This window comes from Lepidochelys kempii, chromosome 1 (assembly GCF_965140285.1).
Source record: "Lepidochelys kempii isolate rLepKem1 chromosome 1, rLepKem1.hap1, whole genome shotgun sequence".
NCBI classification, from domain to species: domain Eukaryota; kingdom Metazoa; phylum Chordata; order Testudines; family Cheloniidae; genus Lepidochelys; species Lepidochelys kempii.
Window position 1 is genome coordinate 22,091,076 of NC_136380.1, and position 25,168 is coordinate 22,116,243.

General features: G+C 44.0%; 1 protein-coding gene across 10 annotated transcripts in view; it reads right to left on the reverse strand.

Annotated features, from left to right (window-relative positions):
* Window positions 1-25,168, reverse strand: part of DLG2 (discs large MAGUK scaffold protein 2) — a 1,468,504-nt gene that overhangs the window by 745,315 nt on the left and 698,021 nt on the right. For 8 of the 10 annotated variants that reach the window (XM_073336097.2, XM_073336081.2, XM_073336168.2 and 5 more), the window contains one exon: window positions 23,483-23,644. In XM_073336097.2, coding sequence (XP_073192198.1) covers window positions 23,483-23,644 — 162 coding nt within the window. The remainder of the gene's footprint in view (window positions 1-23,482; window positions 23,645-25,168) is intronic. The other 2 variants (XM_073336088.2, XM_073336128.2) reach the window with 1 other exon arrangement.

Here is a 25,168-nt window from a genome sequence, read left to right on the forward strand (position 1 = left end):
TCAGACAGTCTGGAAGAGATGGCAGATAGAGCACTGATCTAGGGAATGAAGATCTAACAACTAGATTATGAGGATTCTTTTGAATTCTGAATTTTAACCTCACAAATTCAGTCATATTGATTTTTCTTACTCTATCTAATGAAATATTTCTCATTTCATTAAAATGAGATTTTTTAATCATTGATTCAAATGCCACTACAGACCCAGAGATGCTGTGGGATGATAAAGCATGGCTTACATAATTACATTATATCTACCCTGCAACTGTCCTTCCTCTGTCATTGAACTACCTGCTAGCAGCTTGTTCAGTCACATTGCACCAGAATACCGAACCCAGCCACTACTCAGTAATAAAACAATACGAACATAAATTGCTGCAAGACAGCGTCATGCAGATGATGTTGAAAAGCCTACCTCCTGGAAGCTATAGCTACATTCACCAAGTCAGAGCAACACAAGTACAAAATTAAATCAATGCCATGAATTAATTATCACATTAGTTAAGCAATAGTACATTAGTCATGGATTTATGTTCTGCACTAAACAACCTAGTGATTCCTCTAGTTCAGAAGGGGGTGGATTCTTGGAGCTTTCTTCAATTTAACTCTGATTTCTTTTCAAAAGGTGTATATTACATTTTTATGTTACAGATGCAGAGGACCAGCACAGCCTTTGCGGAAAAGATCCTGTACAATTTAATATTATAACATTGCCTTTCTATAGGTTTTTTTAAAACCATCCTACAGAACTGAACAGAAAATCCTATCCCAGCTCATTGGAAAGTTCAAAATAATCTAGGAAAGAATGTAATTGGGGATGAGGTCTTATAAGGATTTAGGTTAATTTCTATCAAGCCCTATTATTTTTATCCCTACCAGATTCAATGGACCTTCTCTGTAAGCAAAGGAACTCTGCACCACTTTAAGCCCTGCATCGGGTTTGTAATGCACTTAGCACAATGTTAGCCATATTGATAAATGCACTACTGCAAAGTGTTCAGATACTGTGATGGTATGAGAACGTATAAACACAATACAATAAAAAAAAGGATGGTTGTCTGTTCTGCAGTAGAATGCCCTGGCCCCAGATAGGGCATGAACTTCACCTTCTCCCCCATCCTTCCATATAATGTCTGGTATTCTCCAAGTAATTCGAGGAAGTTAGGAGCCCATATCTCGTTGACAGGCACTGGACCCCCAACTCAATTAGGCTCCTTTATGTTCAGGTTTTTTGAAGAAGAAATGGATTTTGCCCTACATTCTCCTGGTCTTCAAAATGAATAAGTAAGTGTGGGGCGAGTTTCTTTACTATTTAAAGCTTAGGTTAAATTCTCTTTAACCACTCTTGATGTCATTCAAAACAGACAGCACACAAAGAGGGACAATTTGACACTTGGGGCTTATAGCTCTAATTTGTAAGTAATATTTCATAAGTCCACGCTTGTATCAATATACTCCAGCATATACCATTTGGAGGTTGATATTTCTATCAGTTTCTCCCATCCTAATCCTCTGCGAGAGAGCAAAAAATGGTTACTAGATGTGTGCAACCTGGTTCTGAATTCTAAGCTAAAATTGAGTAGAATTTAATTAGCATCTCACCTACTTAAAATCTTTCAGCAATGGCTCTGCTACAGCTGCAGCACTAAATTATGAGCAAGTTCTTCTTAATCGAATAACTCAGGTAAAAATAAAAATAATAAAAAAAAAAGGAGTACTTGTGGCACCTTAGAGACTAACCAATTTATTAGAGCATAAGCTTTCGTGAGCTACAGCTCACTTCATCAGATGCATATCGTGGAAACTGCAGCAGACTTTATATATACACAGAGAATATGAAACAATACCTCCTCCCACCCCACTGTCCTGCTGGTAATAGCTTATCTAATGGTTTCTTAGTTGCCAGAAAAATCTATATTGATATTGTTATAACTTTGCATTAAAAAAGATGAGCCTTGATCTCAATGCCTGCTGAGATACACACTCTAGTTTTATTCACCTTTAGTATTAACATACTGTCAGAAGAAATAAGTTTAAACAACAACATTGCAGATGTACCAAGTGATGGGGAAGGAGCAAGTAAAGAAGTAAGTCAAGGTCAGTTCCTCTGCCTGTGTAAATCAGCATAAATCCAATGGAGTAAGACCAATTTACAGCAGTTCAAGATGTGGCCCAGAAACTCAATCATTGATTCAGTTCATTGTGGTAAGACAGCAGGGCATCAAAGGATAGGGTGTCAAACTTTAATGCCCTGCTTTTGTTAATCTGTGACAAAGCATTTATATTACATTAGTCCTAAAAGTTATGGCAAGCTCTTAAATATATATCACTTAACCTGAATGACTATGTGCTGGTCATATATATATATATATATATATATATATATATATAAGTATTTAAGACATTCTGGGTTTGGCAGGTAAATCTGTATTTATTCTGCTCCTTTGTAACTATAGTATGAAAAAGACTCAGTTTTCTTGTGGGTCTCTTCAATAAAAGGTGTACTTCCCCTAAACATCTCCCCCGCTCCAGCATTCATTTGACTGACAGTCTGGAAACTACCAGCAGGTTAAGGACTAAAGGGAAACAAAAAGAATTTCAACATTCAGAATTTATAGTAGTATCAAATGTAGATTTGCCAATACTATCTCAGTCACATAATGGTCAAATATCAATAATTGTGGTTTGTACTTAGACAGCACCTTTCATTAGAGCAGCTCAAAACCCGTTATGAAGGAGGGGATTTTTACCCCTTTCTACACATTGGGCACTGGAAGCAGAGGGAAGTTATGTGATTTATCCCTGGTCACAAAGACCTCACCTAACACCTAACTTATGACACTGAACCACGGTGTCCATGAGTGTCAGAACTAAATCTGGCAGAACATGGTGGAGACAATGACAAGCTGTGTTCAACACAGTTTCAGCAGGATTTAAACCACAGCTGCTGAGAAAGGTGTTGAACACAGTTTGTCCACATCATTGTTTGCAGTTCAACTATGTTCTGCTCTGTTGCTGTGTGTGATGGGGTGTCTGCTCCACACTGGTGGAGAAAGGGTTAAAAACAGCCCTCGGAGGCTACACAGAAGACAGCTAATCAGCATGGGGCTGCAAGAAGCAGCCAATCAGGGCAGAGCAGGCCCATATATAAAGAGAGCTGCAGGGCAGAGGAGTCAGTTCCCTCTTGGGAGCCCAGGGAGAAAGGACTGGGTCCCTGAAGGGCTGAGGGAACCGCCAGCACCCTAGACAGAGCAAGGCCAGGCCAGGCCAGGCCAGGCCAGGCCAGGGAAGCGAGAGGGAGCTGACTGGCTGAAAGACTGAAGCCCGGATATAGGGGCAGAGAAGGTGCTAGGGGTATGGGGAAGTTGCCCAGGGAAACAGATGGTGGGGGTTGAAGGAGATGCAGTGCGTGGCTGCCGCCTAGAGGGTCCCTGGGTTGGGAACAGAGTAGCGGGAGGGCCCGGGTCTCCCCCTTCCCCTTTGCCCACACTTGCCACTGAGGGGAGTGGCTAGATCCTTGGGCTGCAGTCGGCCACGGAGATGAGTGGCTGGTAAGAGGACTCCTGCTCCCCTGGAAGAGAGGGGGGAACAGAATGGGGCACGGCCGGAGGGCTGTGTCCTGAAGAGGATGCTGCAATCCTTGAGGCAACGCAGATCCAGAGCAGAAGTGATGGCAGGCAAGACACCACTGGAGGAGGGCGCCCTGCAAAAAGAGCTAATTCCCAGAGTGACCACCAGAAGGCGCCACGGTGGTGAGGTGAGATCCACTGACAGAAATGGTTCAGTTTCATGGCATAAGTGAGGCCATCGTGACAAAGCAGGATTAAAATCTAGTCCTCTCAACTCCCAGTCCCTCTGCTTTAACCACAATGGTCTAAATTTTGAGAAGTGGCCACCTGTTTCGGGGTGCCCAACTTGATACACCTTGGACCTGATTTTCAGAAGGTCTTTCATGATGATCCCTATTAGCCAAGATTGATGTCTGCAGAACAAGCCTTGTCAGCAACTTATTCCACTCCTTTTCATTTGCCTTAATGGACACTGACATGTTGAGGATTCCTTAAGACTAGTAAGGCTCTTTAGAGAAGGAACTAAGGCTACATGCCATCAGCTATTCAATTTAAAATCCAAATTTACTTTTGAGGAGGAGAGACTTTCAGCCACAGCCTCTAATTCAGCTCAGATCTGCACAAGAAGTTTGCCAGCAAAATAGCAGGAGAGCACCAACAGCTTACAAGAACTGCTAGAAAGAACAGCAGCAGTTTAAGTCTTGAAATCAGAAGAGAATATGGTCTTCAAAGCCTGCTCACTGAAAATCCCACTACTAGTACACCACTCACTAATTTTGTAATTTTGGCCACTTCCCAATAATTAATATCACTTATCACCATTTACCCTCACTATGCGTTTTGGCTTTCTGCTTGTGATCAGATTACCTATTGATCAAAGACATGATTTCTGACGGACTTTAAAGTGGAAACTTGTTTGTGTGTTGAAAACAACATTACTGTCATCAGCCTTTCCACCTTAGTGCGATCAGTGATAAATGTTTTATTAAAATAATCATTAGAACTTGCTAATTGACTTAAGTTTGAAGTCACAAAGTCAACTACTGAGGACTTTTCAAATCCAAAGCAGAAGTACAGTATGTGTGTTCATTATAAACTATAGTGACAGCTAGGCCTTGAAAAGTTCACTCACAACAGGTAGGAAGCTTTCCTTGGCGAATGCCATTAATTTCTAGCTCTTACGGTTGTAAAAGACATCTTCCAAGCACAAACAAGAAAACCAGTGAAGTACTGTTTGCTTGAGTCTGCCAACGCCATTGCCTCTTCTGCTGCTCAGAGCTTCCATACGCAGCAGCAGAGTGAAAATGGACCCGTTTTCTAGGGTAAAGCTGGGAGACTGGAAAGAATCAGGTCTATTTTACTTTGTTGCAGCTTAGGTGAAAAAAGAGCAACAGGAGAGACAGGCACCGGAGAGACGAACAAAAACACGAAGGCTGTGGGAAGGGTAGAGTTGCTGAAATATCCTCTCGTATCAGCCAGAACGTGCAGGGATGGGTAAAGTACAGTTTTTCTGAATAACTACAACTCCTAACTCTGTGTGTCTGTCTTTGGCTAGTTGTGATTATTGGGTGGCTAGTAAACTTGCCAAGGTCTGTGTGTGGATCCACCAATGGCTGTGGGGCAGGGCAATGGAGAGGAGGGGTGAGGGGGAGTGTGGGGGACAGAAATGGGACATTGAAGTAGGGTGACCAGACAGCAAGTGTGAAAAATCAGGATGGGGGTGGGGGGGTTCATAGGAGCCTATATTAAAAAAAAGAAAGGACCCAGAAATCGTGACTGTCTATAAAATCGGGACATCTGGTCACCCTACATTGAAGACAATTTGGAAAAGAATGCATCATGATTTAAGAGAAAAAGAGTGGAATACAGTGGAGACAGGAAGAAAAAATAAAGTAAAATGTCAGGAAAGAGTAGAGCTAATCACATAATACGATGTTGGCAAAGATGTTATCAGATTAATTTCACCAGTATGTCAAATTTATGATAAATATTTTGTGATCCTCAACCAGCTCTATAGATGGTCAAATATTATTCAATAAATATACTACACGAATATCAGTGGAAGTCAAATATATAATTTACTATTCTACCAGCTCCAGCAATAAGTTAACTTTTTGAAGTGTTATTAAATGGACAGTTGATTGAATAATAAGGTCAAATATATACATTTTAAAGACCCCAACTACACAGAGAAACTGCCTAGTTTTTGAAACCTTTGTGAAACTCGCATCTTGAGAAGCATTTCAAGAAACACAACTGAGCTGCATCCACAATGGTCAGATAGAACAGAACAATAATGCCTGAAGCAATTATTTAGATGGGTTCTCAAATTCAGTTTTGAACACTGGCCAGCAAAAGGATCTCTTGTAGCTCAAGTGTAGATAGCTGTGCTTTTAAGAACTAAAGGATGAGAGTTGTAGCCCAAGCTCCGGATGGATTCATTACAACTGTATGATTAAAGTAAGCACCATGAAAAGTAGAAAGTTGATGAGGGAGTGCTTGGAAACAAAAGAGGAACTAACATAAATATTGAGCAGTCTATTGCTCAATTAAATGGTTCTTTACATATGGGAGGCAACTGTGTTGTGCCCCTCAGGAATCATAGGAATTCTAGTTTGTTATAGTTTGTTCTATCCTTTCTTCAAATTGTATTTTACATTGGGAATCAAAGAACATTTTTGACAGGTTTCAGAGTAACAGCCGTGTTAGTCTGTATTCGCAAAAAGAAAAGGAGTACTTGTGGCACCTTAGAGACTAACCAATTTATTTGAGCATGAGCTTTCGTCAGCTACAGCTCACTTCATCGGATGCATACCGTGGAAACTGCAGCAGACTTTATATACACACAGAGAATATGAAACAATACCTCCTCCCACCCCACTGTCCTGCTGGTAATAGCTTATCTAAAGTGATCATCAAGTTGGGCCATTTCCAGCACAAATCCAGGTTTTCTCACCCTCCACCCCCCCACACACAAATTCACTCTCCTGCTGGTGATAGCCCATCCAAAGTGACAACTCTCTACACAATGTGCATGATAATCAAGTTGGGCCATTTCCTGCACAAATCCAGGTTCTCTCACCCCCTCACCCCCCTCCCAAAAACCACACACACAAACTCACTATCCTGCTGGTAATAGCTCATCCAAAGTGACCACTCTCCCTACAATGTGCATGATAATCAAGGTGGGCCATTTCCAGCACAAATCCAGGTTTTCTCACCCCCCCACCCCCATACACACACAAACTCACTCTCCTGATGAACAGACTCTGAATATCCTTAAAAAGATAAATCAAATCTGACAAAACAAAGTAGCACAGCTAATTAATCCTAATAAATACAGTACCCAGAAGAACGAACAGTGAACAAATCTCCTGAAACTGTGTCTGTTTAAATCAATATCTGAAAAGATCTGTAATACTTGGAATACCCTTTATAAAATGAATAGTATCCATAACCTGAAAGTATTTTCCTCACAGCTGAAAATGAAAAATTCCTTTATCAATTCTTCAGGCAAATCTTACAACATATGATGGACTAGTAGTATTCTGAAACTGTCAGAATTTGCTTTGCTATTGCCCATCATAAACCATCATTTATTTTGCAGAAAAACCAGCTACAATTCCTGTGGTTTACCTTAAATTGCTGAGGTTTTGCCAATTAAATCATCCACTGACAGAAGCAATTTTATTAGGTTTCTTTTTAACTCTGTCAGAAGCTGGAAAGATAACAAGACACTGTCTGTACAACATAATTCATGCGAGACGCCATTATTCAATAATCCAGGACAAAAATCAAATGCATGAAATAGGGGACTACATCAGAAACAGTAATGGAAAATACCAGCTATTCCTCAGTAGGACAAGGACATCAAGATTTAGCACCACTTTCTATAGTGCTCTGTTCAGAGAATTAATAAAACAGGGTTTGCAAAACTTGGAAATACTCCTACCCACATTAAGCTAATTGAGTGAGAGAGGTTTTATACACCATACTATTGACTTGATTTACTAGCTAGCTGTTCATCTTGCCTTGAAACAAAATGTAAAACATTCCGAGCTACTTCTGTTCTCAAAAGCAAAATAAGCTTGAACCCATCTGTGGGGTGGGGGGGGTTAAATACAATTTGCTTGGATTTTTATATTTAAAAGACATAGGTCAAAGATATAGATAGATGATATACACATATCCCCAGTACAGTAGAAGATAAAGGAAAGGAGGTACATTGAAACTGGTAAAAAAAGAGTCTTTTATCCTATTTAATGAAGCAAAATACTGAATATTCAATGAAGGTGCATTAACAGATGCAGACTCCAAGATGTATGCAACCACAGCACTTTGTCAATGACTGTATATTAAAAAGAAAAGGAAAAACAAAATGCAGAGCTAGGAAGTTATCAGGACAGAGATCAAAGGCCTTATTATGGAGATCACCGCTACCCTGCTAATCCATCCTTGGACTAAAAATACCTCACACAGAGATAGATAATCACCTGTTGCCAGACTTTTGACTAAATTTGAGTGTGGGTAAAAAAAATGGACACCAGATTAAATCATATGCAGCCAATTTATTCATCCATGCATAAGAATGCAACCTTCCATGACAGGTGGGAGAGGGAACAAGAAGCCAAAGGCTCAAAGGGTGGACTCATGAGCCTGGAGAGGACCAGGTTAAGGTACCATTGGGGAACCGGGCCCTGGATCAGCAAAAAGAGTCTTTCAAGGCCTCTCAGGAACCTGATCGTCATCTCATGTGAGAATACAGAGCTACCCTGGATGCAGGGATGGAAGGCTGATATGGCTGCCAGGTGCACCTTGATCGAGGAAAAGGCGAGACCCTGGTCCTTCAAGTGAAACAGGTAATCCAGAATGGACTGCAGGGATGACTGGGTCGGGGAGATATTCTGCTTCGACGCTCAGCAGGAGAAACACTTCCACATTGCCAGGTAAGTCACTGTGGTGGAAGGCTTTCTGCTCTCCTAGAGAACCTGCTGTATCTGACTAAAGCAGGTTCATTCCTCTAGGTTCAGCTATGAGGTGGAGAGAGGCGAGGTTCGGGTGCAGGAGCCGACCGTGATCCTGGGAGAGTAGGTCCGGGCAGCTGGGAAGTGGCCACAGGGCTGCTACGGCCAGATCCATGAGCATGCCAAACCAATGCTGGCGTGACCATGCCAGGTCGATCATAATGACCCGTGCCTTGTCCCTCTTGATCTTCAAGAGAACGTTGCCGATGAGTGGAATTGGCAGGAAGGGGTACATCAGGTCTGCCAATGACGACAGAAGAGAGGCATCGGAAAGTGAGCCTCTGCCGAGACCTTGCAGAGAGCAGAACTGATGACACTTCCTGGTGGCAAACAGGTCCACTTGGGGAGCTCCCCACTTCTGGAAGAGCATCCTGATGACCTACAAGTGAAGGGACCACTTGTGGTGAGAGAAGAAGGACCTGCTGAGGTGATCCACCATCGTGTTCCTGATGCCAGGGAGGTGTGAGACTTGCAGGTGGATTGCATGCTGAATGCAGAAGTCCCATAGATGGAGGGCTTCTTGACACAGAGCCGATGAACAAGTTTCCCCCTGCCTGCTGACATAGAACATGGAGGCCGTGTTGTCCATCAACACCTGCACCACCCGACCAGACAGTTGCGGAATGAAGACACCACAAGCCAGGCAGATGGCTCTGAGTTCTCCGACATTTATACATAACGTGAGTTCCTCCCGAGACCATAATCCCTGATTCTGCAGTGCACCGAGATGCGCTCCCCAACCAAGGTCGGACACTTCTGAAATCAGGGAGACCATGGGTTGTGGGGTCATGAACGGCACACCTTCTTTTACCAGAGTTGGATCTGACCACCAGTGCAGGGAGGTAAGTACCTGCAGTGGGATCATGACAGTCTTGTCTAAATGATGTCTGGACATGCAGTAGACCAACACAAGCCACATCTGGAGTGATGCAGCCTGAGTCTCACATGATGGACAATTTACGTGCAAGCTGCCATGCGCCCCAATAGTCTGAGGCAGACCCGAGCTGTGGTGAGATGATGGGCCATTCAAATCTGCCATTGCCCTGAACCTGGTCTCCAGCAGGAATGCTCTGTCTTGGATAGAGTCAAGTACCGCTCCGACAAATTCTATCCTTTGAACCGGGATTAACTTTGATGTTTTTCATTTATCAACAGGCTTAGAACTTGTGAAGCACCCTGCAACTTCGACACTGCGCTGAACTTGGGACCTGGAGCGCCCCTTGATGAGCCAGTCATCAAGGTACAGGTAGATCTGGATACCTTGATGTCTGAGGTAGACCGCTACCACAGACATGCACTTTGTGAATACCCCTGGTACCGTTGCTAGACTAAAGGGGAGCACAGCGAATTGGTAGTGGGAGATCCCAACTACGAAATGTAGGAACCATCTGTGCCCCTGAAATATTGATATGTGAAAGTAAGCATCCTTCAGGTCGAGGGCGGTGTACCAGTCTCCAACATACCTTCCCTGGTTCCAGGAGGCCAGGCAGACCATGCAGAACTTCAATTTCTTGAGATACTTGTTGAAACCCCGCAGGTCAAGGACGGGGCATAGACCCCTTTGGCTATGGGATCAAAAAACAGCGAGAGTTAAACCCTTTCCCCTTAAGTGCAGAGGAACTTCCTCTACCGCTCCCACCTACAGAAAGTCCTGCACCTCCTGAGTAAGAAGATGCTTGTGAGAAGGGTCCCTGAAGGGGGATGGGGAGGTAGGGTAGAAGGGGAGGGGGGACAGAAATAAACTGGAGGGTATAACTCCCTGCGACTGTACTGAGGACTCACTTGTCCGATGTTATAGAGGCCCAGGCAGGGAGGAAGGGAGACAGGCAGTTGGAAAAAAAACAGGGATGTTGGATCCAGGACACAGGCTAGAAGGTCGCCCTTAAGCGCACCCTCAAAAATGCCTGTTTATTACCCAGTTTGGAAGTGGCTAGAGCTCAAGTGAGCTGAGGAGGCGGGCTAATGGCCACGCTGGTGCTCGTAGCCTCTGCCCTTCTTACAGAAGGGCTCTGAATGGGAAGGGCCCCAAACCTGTGGGACTGTTGTGGCTTGAACCGCTTCCTCGTGGGCGCCACGATGTACAGGCCCAGCGAGCATGAGGTGGCCTAGAGTCTTTTAGGCCATGCAACTTGCTGTCCGTCTATTCTGCGAACAGTGCCAAGCTGTCAAAGGGGAAGTCCTAGATGGATTGCTGAATCTCTGCCAACAAGCCTGAAAACTGCAACCAGGACGCCCGCCTCATTGAAATGGCTGACCAGGCTGACCATAGACCAGGCTGTGGAATCCGCCATATCTGAGGCCGCTTGGAGTGCTGCACTGGCTACTGCTCTGCCCTCCTCCAGAATAACCAGGAATTCCTTCCTTGGCTCCTCAGGTAGTGACTCCGCGAACTTGGCATGGACTGCCAGACGTTAAGCCAAGTAAGGCCTGATGGTTGGCAACTCTTAGCTGGAGGGTGGCTGCAGAATAAATCTTTCTATCGAAAAGATCCATCCTCTTCACCTCCTTATTCTTCGGGGTCTATCCCAGTTGGTCCTGTCTATCACCCTCATTGGCCATTGACACCATCAGTGAGCTTGGGGCAGGGTGTGTGTACAGGTATTCAAACCCCTTAGCAGGGACATAGTACTTCTGCTCTGCCTGCTTAAAGATGGGGTGGCAGGGAAGAGGCGGTTTGCCAAAGGGCTTTGATTAGTTTCACAACTCCCTCGTGTATTGGTAATGCCACCTTCGAGGGGGCTGCTGCACCAAACAGGGAGTCTGAGGGCTCTGCCAGCTCCTTGGCTTCCAGACCAAGGTTCAATGCAACACTCTTCAAAAGCTCGTGGTTGGCTTTTGCATCATCCGTGTGAGAGGGCCTTGCTAGTGTCTCGGCGGGTGAAGATGATGAGCAGGCAAGTAACGGTGGGCCTGGTAACTCCACTATCTCTGCCAGGGGAACCTCAGTTGGAGATGGCTGTCCCTGGGGAGCTCTCTCTGACTCCACTTCCAAGTCGGGGCGGGCAGGAGACTGTGGCTGAGCATCTTTCTGATGCTCCTAAGACTGACCGATGCCCCTGTGATGGTTGGGGAAATACTCAGGAGTTCCACAGGTGCCGGGGGTTGGCCATTGGCCCTGGGGCCATGCACCCCCTAGGGGCCTAGAAGGAAATGCCGATGCCCCTTGCGGGTGGCCTTGGCCCATAGGCAGGTCTTCCTCCTAGCTTTTAGAGCCTGAGGAGGGGGAGGCTTGCCAGGGGGACCAGGACGGGACTGATGTTGCCTGTCTACCCCATTCCAATCAGCTCCACAGCAGAGGTCTGTGGAGAGAGTCGTACCAGGATAATGTCTCTCGCTGCTGCGATTCCAGTGACCTGTGGCTGTGTTCGACAGATTGGCTATGGTACCCCAGTGATCCACGCCTCACACTATGAGAGTGGTGCCGCTCCATGAACCAGGAGCGAAAGGATCAACATCTTGGAGACCATAGATTCATAGATATTTAGGTCAGAAGGGACCATTATGATCATCTAGTCTGACCTCCTGCACAATGCAGGCCACAGAATTTCACCCACCACTCCTAAAAAAGACCTCACACCTATATCTGTGCTATTGAAGTCCTCAAATTGTAGTTTGAAGACCTCAAGGAGCAGAGAATCCTCCAGCAAGTGACCCGTGCCCCATGCTACAGAGGAAGGCGAAAAACCTCCAGGGCCTTCCAATCTGCCCTGGAGGAAAATTCCTTCCCGACCCCAAATATGGCGATCAGCTAAACCCTGAGCATATGGGCAAGATTCATCAGCCAGATACTACAGAAAATTCTTTCCCGGGTAACTTGGATCTTACCCCATCTAAAAACCCATCACAGGCCATTGGGCCTATTTACCATGAATATTTAATTACCAAAACCATGTTATCCCATCATACCATCTCCTCCATAAACTTATCGAGTTTAATCTTAAAGCAAGATAGATCTTTTGCCCCCACTACTTCCCTCGGAAGGCTATTCCAAAACTTCACTCCTCTGATGGTTAGAAACCTTCGTCTAATTTCTAATCTAAATTTCCTAGTGGCCAGTTTATATCCATTTGTTCTTGTGTCCACATTAGTATGGAGTTTAAATAATTCCTCTCCCTCTCTGGTATTTATCCCTCTGATATATTTATAGAGAGCAATCATATCTCCCCTCAACCTTCTTTTAGTTAGGCTAAACAAGCCAAGCTCCCTGAGTCTCCTTTCATAAGACAAGTTTTCCATTCCTCGGATCATCCTAGTAGCCCTTCTCTGTACCTGTTCCAGTTTGAATTCATCCTTCTTAAACATGGGAGACCAGAACTGCACACAGTATTCCAGGTGAGGTCTCACCAGTGCCTTATATAACGGTACTAAAACCTCCTTATCCCTACTGGAAATACCTCTCCTGATGCATCCCAAGACGACATTAGCTTTTTTCACAGCCATATCACATTGGCAGCTCATAGTCAACCTATGATCAACCAATACTCCAAGGTCCTTTTCCTCCTCCGTTACTTCTAGTTGATGCGTCCCTAGCTTATAACTAAAATTCTTGTTATTAATCCCTAAATGCATGACCTTACACTTCTCACTATTAAATTTCATCCTATTCCTATTACCATCAACATACCCATGGGGATCCATACTGGCAAACTGGAGACGGGACTCTGGGGACCAGCATACCAACCTTCTGGAATGGTGCCACGAGCCTGGAGACCGATTCGGATGCTCCAGGCATCAGGGCTCTGGGGACTGGTGATACGCCTCCAAAGGTCTGTGCCAGACAGCTGGCGATCAACGCCAGGATCCCGGTGAACACTGCCTAGAGACTGGGAACAACACTGGTGTCAAGGTTCCTCCCCCACTCTGAACTCTAGGGTACAGATGTGTGGACCTGCATGAAAAACCTCCTAAGCTTATCTTTACCAGCTTAGGTCAAAACTTCCCCAAGGTACAAAATATTCCACCCGTTGTCCGTGGATTGGCCGCTACCACCACCAAACTAATACTGGTTACTGGGGAAGAGCTGTTTGGACGCGTCTTTCCCCCCAAAATACTTCCCAAAACCTTGCACCCCACTTCCTGGACAAGGTTTGGTAAAAAGCCTCACCAATTTGCCTAGGTGACTACAGACCCAGACCCTTGGATCTTAAGAACAATGAACAATCCTCCCAACACTTGCACCCCCCCCCTTCCTGGGAAATGTTGGACAAAAAGCCTCACCAATTTGCATAGGTGACCACAGACCCAAACCCTTGGATCTGAGAACAATGAAAAAGCATTCAGTTTCTTACAAGACGACTTAATAAAAATAGAAGTAAATAGAAATAAAGAAATCCCCCCTGTAAAATCAGGATGGTAGATATCTTACAGGGTAATTAGATTCAAAAACATAGAGAACCCCTCTAGGCAAAACCTTAAGTTACAAAAAAGATACACAGACAGAAATAGTTATTCTATTCAGCACAATTCTTTTCTCAGCCATTTAAAGAAATCATAATCTAACACATACCTAGCTAGATTACTTACTAAAAGTTCTAAGACTCCATTCCTGGTCTACTCCCGGCAGAAACCAGCACATAGACAGACCCAGACCCTTTGTTTCTCTCCCTCCTCCCAGCTTTTGAAAGTATCTTGTCTCCTCATTGGTCATTTTGGTCAGGTGCCAGCGAGGTTACCTTTAGCTTCTTAACCCTTTACAGGTGAGAGGAGCTTTCCCCTGGCCAGGAGGGATTTCAAAGGGGTTTACCCTTCCCTTTACATTTATGACAACTGGGAACTCTGGCAGGTCAGCTGACCTGCATCCGGGGGCTGGTGGCGCTGTTCAGGTGAGTGCTGGCAGAACACCCTCTGCAGTGGGGAGTGGTGCTGCACTGACGGAGACCACTGTAAGGGACCCAGAGCAGGTTTCCCCTTAATGGGTGTCAGGGTTCCCTCCCCACTCTGAACTCTAGGGTACAGACGTGGGGACCCACATGAAAGACCCCTTAGCTTATTTCCACCAGGTTAGGTTAAAAACTCCCCAAGGCACAAATTCTCCCTTGTACCTTGGATTAGGTAACACTGCCACCACCACATGATTTAGACAAACTCAGGGAAAGGACCACTTGGAGTTCCTACTCCCCCTAATATCCCCCCCAAGCCGCCGCACCCCCTTTCCTGGGGAGGCTTGAGAATAAACAAGATGAGCACAGACCAACCTTGGGGTTTTTTAGGACACACACACAAAAAAACCCCAATCAGATTCTAAAAGAAACAGAACTTTATTATAAAGAAAAAAGGTAAAAGAAGCACCTCTGTAAAATTAGAATGGAAGATAATCTTACAGGGCAATCAGATTAAAAAACACAGAGGATTTCCCTCTGGGCCAAACTTTAAAGTTACAAAAAGAAAACCAGGAATACACCTTCCTCTCAGCACAGAAAAAAATCACAAGCCAAAACAAAAATAAGTTAACTCATTCCCTTGCTAGTACTTACTAATTCTAATGGAGTTGGATTGCTTGCTTCCTTGATCTGTGTCTGGCAAACACACAGAACAGACAGACTAAAACCTTCACCCCCCTGGATTTGAAAGCATCTTGTCCCCTTATTCATCCTTTTGGTCAGGTGTCAGCCAGGTTACCTGAGCTTCTTAACGCTTTACCGGTAAAAGGATTTTGTGCCTCTGGCCAAGAGGGATTTTATAGTATTGTATACAGGAAGGTTGTTACCCTTCCCTTTATATTTATGACACGGGGCACCTCAGTAGCTGGTGTGGATGGCATCAGAGGGGACAGATTGTCCTTAGTGGCCTGAAAGGCTTCCGGCATGGATGGCACTGTGAGGTGCCGAGTGCCTCCGCACTGCTCTCCGGGGTGGCAGGTGGGTCTTGAAGGGGGCTCGACAGCTCAGTAGGTTCTGGAGCCTGGCCACCAACCAGAGAGAAAGAGCTGCCCCTCGTGAATCCTAGCTCTTCTCTGGCTCTCTCCTTCCCTTTACGGGACACAGGAGAATGCCCTCTCCCAGCCTTTCTTTGCTTTTCAGCCGGTACCAAGGATGGGGATCGGCCCCGGTCTGAGGTCAGTGCCAGCGGCGAGCTCCACACCGAGGCTGCAGTGCTCGGAGCAGAGTCCGATCTTGTTGGCTCTGATGCCACTGTGAGGGTGCTCAAAGACCAATGTCCCGCTTCTTTTTCGTTCATGGCCTGAAGCTCTTACAGATGCGACGCTTGTCACTCATGTGGGTTTCCCCCAAGTACTTTAGACCGCTCTTATGGTGATCACTGACTGTCATAGGTTTCTTGCAGCAGTCACAAGGCTTGAAGCCTGGGGACCGGGGCATGGCCAGCCCTAGGCTAACTCCCATCAGGACTAACCAACTATTACTAACTCCAACACTAAGGGAACTATAAAACTAAACTATACAGAAAGAGTTCACAACTAGACACAGTTGAAAGAAGTAAGCTTGCTGAGGCAAGGACACATTCCAGTACGGTCACCAGTACACAGTAAGTAGGAACTGAGGGAGGGAGGAGCCAGCAGCGCCCCTTATAGCAGCACATACGAGTGCCACTCCAGAGGGCGCCAGAGACAATCCCCTATGTATACCGCTGAGGAAGAAACTTCCAGCACTGGTGCACGTGGCGAGCACACACACCTACAATGCAATTGACATGAGCAATCGCTCTAAGAAGAAAAATGAATTTCAATTTCCGTATGAATTTGAGATTCAGGGGAAAGAAATTAAATTTCAGATACCAAAGATGAATAATTAAGATTTAACTGTATCACCATCGAGTGAAGATACTGTTAACATGTGGCAGCTCAGCAAAGAAGATTTAAGCTGGACAGTAAGTCATCAACATATTTATGACATTTAGATCCAATAGAACATGTTACGAAGAGGCAGCTTAGACAGGGTCAAATTTTAAGCATGCAACGGTCCTAGAAGATTAGCAACATACACATAAAATAAATTTGTGCCAGAGTATATGCGGTGCTACGTAATTGTAATTTGCTATTGAAAATCAAAGAGGAAAAGCATGTGCCCCTGATAAATTTGATCATTTCTTCCATGCTACTTGTAAGAGGGAACATTCGTTAGCGTTACAAAAATTACAGCCCCAACTGCAGACTCAAATGCAAGCCTGCCTAGCTCGTTGGAGAGAATAAGAGGAATGTTTCCAGCTAAATGAAATTTTTTTCTATACTATTCTCTCCCTATATTTGCTACCAGAACTTCTCGTTCTGCAAGACATGACTTAATCATAAGACACTTAAATTGAAGTACTGTGATTAATGTACAAGAACTGTATCCATTTATCCAAACAACAGATTTTGAAGGGTGAAAATGAGCTCATATTCCAATTAAATGCTCTACAGCAGACAAAACTGACATCTGAATAAGAAATTAAGCAACTCCTGGGCATTTCTAGGCCACTTTCTGCCATAACTGTTAAAGTGATTTTGGGAAATGACCTGCAGCTACTAGGGTGAATGACAGGAGTGAAGCAATAGTTCAGTTACTTGTAAAAAGGCCCAGGATGACCACTGCCAATGACAGGGTGAATGACAGGAGTGAAGCAATAGTTCAGTTACTTGTAAAAAGGCCCAGGATGACCACTGCCAAGTGACCTCACCTCTTCCCTGGTGGTAGCAGCAGGCTCTAAGGAGCAAGGGATGAGAAGGCTGTTACCAGAGCCCTGTGCAGGACTATTTTTAATCCCACTCCTGTCCTACCCCAAAATAACCACTCTCACCTGCTCCCTCTATAAGGCAGCAGGTACTGCGGGACCTTCGGGATCCCAGTCCCACTGCAGGGCTCTACATTAGTTCTGTGCAGGGCTCTACCTGTTACCACCACAAAGGGAAAGTAGGCAGTGGAATTAGAGTCTGCTGCTACCAGACCATGTAGGAGGGAATTGACTCTTACTAGCAGTTGCAGCATCAAATCTCTTATCTGCAGCACTTCTTGAGAAGCACCTGGCCTGTCAATAGCTTGCTCCTGTTGCTCAAATTCACAATTACAGGCTCATTTCCTCTATCCCTGTTTTCAGGGCCCTCTAAATAACTATCAAAGTTGGATCTCTCAGTTCCCAAGCCACACAATTCTAGGACTGCTTCCAATCAGGGCCCCTTTTCCCTTTCTTCATTGCTACAACTGTCCCCGGGTTCTCTGTGCTCCATGTCTGTAGGCTGGACAATTTTGGTTGGACATATTCCTGGAGGTTTAATCACATTACAATCTTTAAGTAAAGATTAATCTTCAATTCCTGGAGACTCCAGGACAATCCTGAAGGGTTGGCTACCCAACAGTATGCCTGAAGACTGAAGACAGTACCTCACACCTGCACCAAAAATAAATAAACGTGCATTAAGGTTGTCGTTCCCCTCCTCTTCCAGCAAGTGAGACTGTCAAGGAAGAGACAGAAGGAGAGGGATTTGAACTTTTCTACAGAAAGGATCCTAGCACAGGGCTTGGATGCGGTCTTCTGCATCAAATGCCACCAGAAGGTGATGCTCAGCTCTTGCTTTAAAACAGGAAGCAAAGGGAAGGACTGGGAAAACCTGACATCTAAAATATGCATACAATTGATGAGATATAACAAAGATTTTCAGTTTATTTGTAATGAGCTACTCACATATTAAAAGCAAGGGAGATAGAAAAAACAAAAGCAGCCAATATGAAGAATTCAAAGCAGATTTAAGAACTCTCTCTCTCATTTAATGAACACTTATTAGATCTATTTCCTGGTGGAATAAAAAAAAAGGGAGGGGGGAGAGAGACATTTCAGTTAGAGAATGTATAGCTCTGGATACTAGATACAGTTGTGAAGTATGTTTTAGCCAAGAGATTTCTCAGCAAAGCATGGATCCAAAAGGTAACTATGTACAATAAATCTTTTACATACCATTCCTTACATTTCTATTAAGTAAGCACTTCCCACCCATATGCTGAAAACCTTCTCAATAACCGCTTACCGAAGGCCTGCTGTCCCAGACCAAAGGATTTCCAGCAAATTCCACCATCTAGTGTCAAATGAAGAAAACTACAAGATGAGGATTTTTGAGCAAGACCCTTTTCATTTTCCATTTTTCTAATACAAGCTAGGGAATCAACACAATTTACTAAACCCAGTGTAATACAAAAATCATTTCAGTAATATCAATATAGAAAAGTGGCCTGTTCACAGTGAATGAGGCAAAGCAAGCGTTTTGTGGAAGCTCCTTTAAGCTTCTACATTATAACGGAATTAAAGTTGCTCAGGCAATCTTAAACATTGTCCTTTTCTTACTATTGAGGGATTCACTGTGCCTTCTTAGCACTCTTAACACAGCTTTTTAGCTGAATATATTAATAGCATTGCATAGGTGAACAATACACTCTACAGGCAAAGATAAGAGCCAAGTCCATGTTAAAAATCTGAAGTTAAACTAGAGTCACAAAGAAATGAGAGAGAACAATGATAAACAGTGGAAGTAAACTGAACTCCTTGAAGGTGCATTTTCCTTGTAAAGAGTAGACAATAAAAGCTGTTCACATCATGGATTTCTTATTGCTTTGGCAGTATTCTTAAAATAATTATTAAACTATATACCCAAAAACATAATAAGCATTGTTAAACGTAAAGGAAGCACCTTTAAATAGACAGAGCTACTGGGCTGTGCAAAAGCTATGACTTTTCAACATACTGTTTGTATTGCCCTTTTCTATTTTCTTCCAACACGTATTATGTCCCAGCTCATGCAAACTAGACCCTAGATACTTGAATGATACCCAACTGAAGGGTGGAGAGCATCAGTGTCTCACACCCTATCCAAGTTCCAATACAGCCTCCATCACACTTGACAACAGTGTTTTAGGGGGACAGATTTTCAAAAGGGCTCAAGGCCAAAATTTCCAAGCGTTCAGCACTTAAAATTGGGACCAGATTTTCAAACAGAACTTTGTTTCCATTTAGTCACCTAAATAAGGGACAGCTTTTCAGATGTGCACAGCAGCCACTATTGGGACACTTCTGGCCCAGATCTGGCCACTTATTTTGGTGCCAAAATTATAGCTGAGCTCTTTTGAGTATCTGGCATCAAGCGCACAGAGGCTCAATACTAAATGTCGAGCTCAAACAAACCACATAGGGATATTTCAGCAAGAGGCAATTTTCAGCTCGTAGAACCATGGCAGATTTCCTCCCCGAAAGAACAACAAAAGTTATGTGTGCAAAGAAGAGGCTTCTTCCTTCTCCAAACTCATTCCATCCAGCTTATCAAAAAAATCGACATATAAAGTTTAAAATAAGGCCTGATTCCATGATAACAAAATCCAGTTTCTTGCATTCACCACAGAATGAGATCTGCTATGTACTTCACATACATCATTCATGATTCTCCATTCAAAAGAAAATAAGCTGTGCAAATCATTCTATCACTTTAAAGACATGTTTTATTTGAAAGATTTATTTGACCAGAGGCAGTCAAATCATTCTGGGGCCACAGACCCCACTGTGAAATCCCAATTAGAGAATGATTTAAAGACTATTCAAATATTTAACTCTTTATCTAGCAACCCACCATAGTGCCTGGGCTTCATGCATTCCACTTGGATTGCTTGTCAGATGTAAATCCCTTCTCCCCACCTGGTCGAGGGAAACTTGTGGTTGTGAAACTTGTGATTCTTTTACGTGTTTCTCCTTTGCACCAAGTATTCTGACCTGCATTCACAAAACTGGGTCAGGGCAGATCAAATTTTCCAGTGAAAACATCTCTCAGTGGGATTTTCTGACAGATTTATGCAAGTGCAATTGTCAGCAGTTTCTTGCTCCTGACACAGCAATAGACAGGCTGTATTAAGACCCCCAGTACTTGGAATTCTACTTGGTAAGGAAATATTTCAACATTTCCACCACTTATGAGAGAGAAAACGTACATTTATACTATAGTCACATCTACACCTCCAGACCTTTATAAAGGGATATTTACTGCCTCTCTGGAAGTGCATGTAACCCACTTCAGGTCCCTCTCCATGCCAATCCAAAAAGGGTATGAGTTGTTACAGTCCCCTGCTACAGAGTATTGACAGTTCATGCTTTTAGATTTGGAGGTCCCTAGTTCATCAGCCAAGATGACACCTGTCACACACATACTGGTTGAAAACACATGGATCTCAATCTCAGGTTGAAAGAGGGAGTGCTCCATCACATTTAGTCAGTCTCACCAGAAATAAGTGATACACTGTATATGCTGCATCTTTGAGAACCAGGCGAGGGTGGAGGGAAGAGAAAGAAGAGCACATCCTGGAAGAAATCATGAAACTCAATTAATCTGAATACAGAAAACTTGTAGCCCAGGAGTAGAGAGTACAGTAAGAGCTACTCTGCTTAGCTTTTCCTTGTGCAGATGATGCTACTCCTGCATTCAGGTCCCAACAGGAGAAGAGGCTTTTGAATAGGCTTTCAAGTCAGTGCTGAGGAACAACACTCAGTGCAAGAAGCAGTCAGACATTCCTGTCAAAGAACCAGAGTACTATGGGTCCATGACTTACTCTGCCCTTCCATACCCTTCCTACACTTAAGGGGATGACGCAGGTTGACACAGGCAGGGAAAGTGGAGCCAATGTTTAGAAGCCAGCAAAAGAAAACAGCAAGAGACATATGCAGATGTACATGAATAAGTGAGAAGCTGGGGAAAGAGTCTAAAGGAGAGACTCCATAGTGAGGAGCAGCCCTGAGAGGACAGAGTCAGAGACCCTTAAACAGGATTATAGGAGACTTGCAGTTGACACGAGTGTACAAGCAGTTTCGCATAGCCCCTCTCCTTCCTGCACTCCCTTTGTGTAGCAAGCGCTTTCCACTACCACAGTAGGAACTGGGCTGAGAGGCTTTAAAGGGCAGCTCCACAGATCTGGAACTACTCTCCTCCTCCACCCACCTCACAGCACTGAACTTGCCTACCACAATCACCACATTAGCAGCCCTGGGTCAGGTGACCTTACAGGGAAGTTTCCATCTCCAAGGTAAATAAAGGCGGTCTCTTTGCCTTGTCTACAAGAGGTCATCTTCTTTCCTTAAACAAAAATAGCCATCCCTGATACTGTAAAGGCCAGAACTCCTCACCTCACAACTCACCCCCAGGGTACTAAAAACTGTTGTGTCTGTGTTCTCTACACAGCTTCAAGGATGGGAGGAAACCACAGAGACAGTCAGGCAACGGATCCCCAGAAATTTATTCAATGGTATGTGCAGTCAATCCCTACGGAGCCACTGGTCCCATCAAATCCATGCCATGCTCAGCCCCCACCTTCCAGCCCAGCTTGCTCAGGTGCAGTATCGCCTCTCTTCCCTCAGAGAGAGACAGGCTGCTGGAAGAGGGGTGAGGCCAGGAATGCTCCCAAGAGGGAACTCTGATGCAGGGCTAGTCCCACAGCAGTGTTGATGTGGGGGCATGGAGGAGCCAAAATCAGAGCTGTGAATGAGTGTCATTGTGACCTGGTGCATCGGGGGGAGAGCACGCAATCCCACTCACTGAATTTTGGCTGCACCCCACTCCTGTCACAATGGATGGCTGGCAGGGCCAAATCTAAGTGGAGTGGGGCAGCCAGCGCTGTCCTCCTTGCCACTGTCTGTGGTATGCACAGCGCACAACGTGCATACTGCTGCGGGTGCCAATGCAGTCAGGCTCTAAATAAACCTGTGTTTACGATGGACACATTAACATAAAAGGCCTAGCTACATATTGCTACACTGTTAGCACTGGCAATATAAGACAGAGACCCACTAGAGGGCTTCTGAAGTATTTAATAGGGATACTACTTAATTCCTATACACAACAAAAACTAAAAGCAGTACCTTCAGCAGGCCAGAGGCATGAAGATGGGTTCACAAAGCCAATCTATGAAGGAAAGGTGCTTCACCTGCCTGAACCCCACCTACACACATCTTAAAATAGCCTCTTACTCGCCACCGTACTGTAATCACTGCTTGGCCCTCCCTCCCTTCCATAATCCGAACACAGTATCATGGAGGTCATTTGTCACCTGTAAACTGCTAAAGTCATCACCTGTACCAAATCCACCAGAACATCAACACCTCTAACTAAGGAGCCTACCATCTTTCTTTTCTCTTCCTAGTCCTAACAGAGAGTAATAACCACTAGGAAAGCAACTATATTCATCAACCTAACAAGTATTGGGGAAGTTTTACAAACATTTTAAAGCTTGCACCACATTTTTTTTTTTAAACAGAAACTACATCTTTTCATCTCTTAGCATACAGTGTGTGTCATATGGGATTCTTTTGGGATGACAAAGAAAAATAAGTCAACTCCCTCATACAGATGAGCAGCTTTTGCATTGCTAGGGGACCCAAATGAACCTGATAAAGCATCTCCATATTTTTTATATGTCTGACACGTATCGCAAAGCATGCAATGACAAAGACATGGATAGCAACAAGTGCTGCAGCAATAAAAATTTGATCTGTGGCAAACAAATTCTTCCTTCATGGAAAAGTGTACATGGAACTTGCCACCAGGCTTAGGATAAGAAGCAAAACAGTACTTCATCAATGGTTATACAGTTACAATGCTTACTGTACCTTGGGAGAAAGTTTGTCATGCCAAAACAACAATGCCAGAACTTGCTATTTTGGAAAATGTCATCCCCTTTTATATAAAAAAGAGAAGGTTTGCTTGTCATTACACATTTTCCCCCCAAGCTCTCTCAAATCTAATATAAAGCTGTGCCAGCAAAGCAATAACCTTTTACTCTACAATATCCACCAAGCTTTAAAGACATGCCACAAAACAATCAAACTTCATTTCAAATAGCAACTTGCCCATTGGACAAAGGATCTTTCTCCAGAACTATGGGACAAGTGATCTCACCTGTTTTAAGGCCAAAGCCATAATGAATATTCATCTTACCTTCAAAGGAGAGATGTGTGATTGCAGGACGTATCCATGGACATTTTCTATCTGAGATAAGTTCTTTTCTGACACATGAACAAGTTCTGGTCCTCTCACTTCATGGGTTAAACGAGGTAAGGTATGATCATGCAGGGCATCCTCATCTTGATAGCGATACTTCTAGGATAAAAACCAAGAACAATAAGCAGCTGTGAAAACACCACACATGTATTAATATAGTTATAGATCACTAGTCAATATTAGCTCCCCAACCTCCACCCAATCAGTAACCCATGAGAAACAACCTGTTTCCAAGCAATTCACCAAAAAAGGGGCAGGTAAGGTAGTAAACTGCACTGATGCATGAGACTTTTACCTTCAAAGATTTGATTTGAAATCCCTTCAGGGGCCATAGGGGAAAGAGAAACCTGTTGGTCTTATCCTAGTCTCTAATTAACATTGGTCCACATCCCCAAACCCTCAGAATAATATTATATTACACTACTGTAACATTTTCCATCAGAAGATCTGAAAATGCTTTCGAAACATGAGGTAGGCTCACAACAGTCTTTTTGGGCAGGAAATTGGGGTGGTGTATAACTAGTCCCCATATTACAAATGGGGAAATCATGGGACAGAAGGGTTAAATGACTTCTCCAAAGTGAGACAAACATTGTAAAGTTTGGCCAGACTATTTGGCACTATTTTCTTTCAGTCAGGGCTTAGGGGAGAGCTACAGGGCTTCTTGAAATCTTTGGCACAAAGTGGATGGAGGTGGTGCTATTGTGAAATTTTGCTTTCAGCTAAGAGATCAGTAATTCTGTAACACACAAAATCAATTTTTTTTTAAAAATATATAACTACTTGGACCTACTGACCTTCTCACAAAGTCAGATGTAAGACCAGAAAACTAAGCATGTCATAACTTCACAAGAGTTTTGGCACTGGAGGAAGATTTTGTTGAAAACCCCCTTTTCTCCATTTCCCATTTGGAATTCAAACCTCACTTTTATTTTAAAATTGTGATATACAATAGTAAAGTTATGTCAATTCAAGAAAGACATTAAAAATCAGATGCGATGAACCGCCCCCCACAATCCACTGTAAGGTGAGTTCAGGTGTGTGCTGTTGGTGTACACACTGTTCCAAAAGTTTACAGTTCAGAAACTCTCATTCTGGCATAAACCGATTATTTACAAAATATACAACGGGCAAGAATTGGTCTCTGTTCCCTCTGTGGGGTATGTCTGCAACACTTTATACACACACCCACACACACACCACACTTACTTTCCATATACTGCAGTTATGGAACATACACAGTAACTGGCACCATGCAAATCATTTTGGCAAAAAGCCATCAATCTAATAGACAGTATTCCAACCAATGCCATAAGCCATGGCACACAGACAACTGAAACCCCAAGCAATCCATTATCCTCTACTAATTCTAATGCACCCCTTTTAAGGAACGCGTCCAGCCACACTGATGCCATAAATATACTGAGCAATTTGCTTAAACAAAACTTTGAGAAACAGCTGCATAATCCAAGAGTCATCTCATCTCCTTTGCTACTTTGAGGCCTCTCTATGACTAGATTCAGCTAGCCCTGATCCTCCCTCTCCTCGCTGCACTTCTTTCTTGTACCTCTTCTCAACCCTGGGCTGATGGGGACCAGCTGAGTTCTTACCCCACCTAGGCCA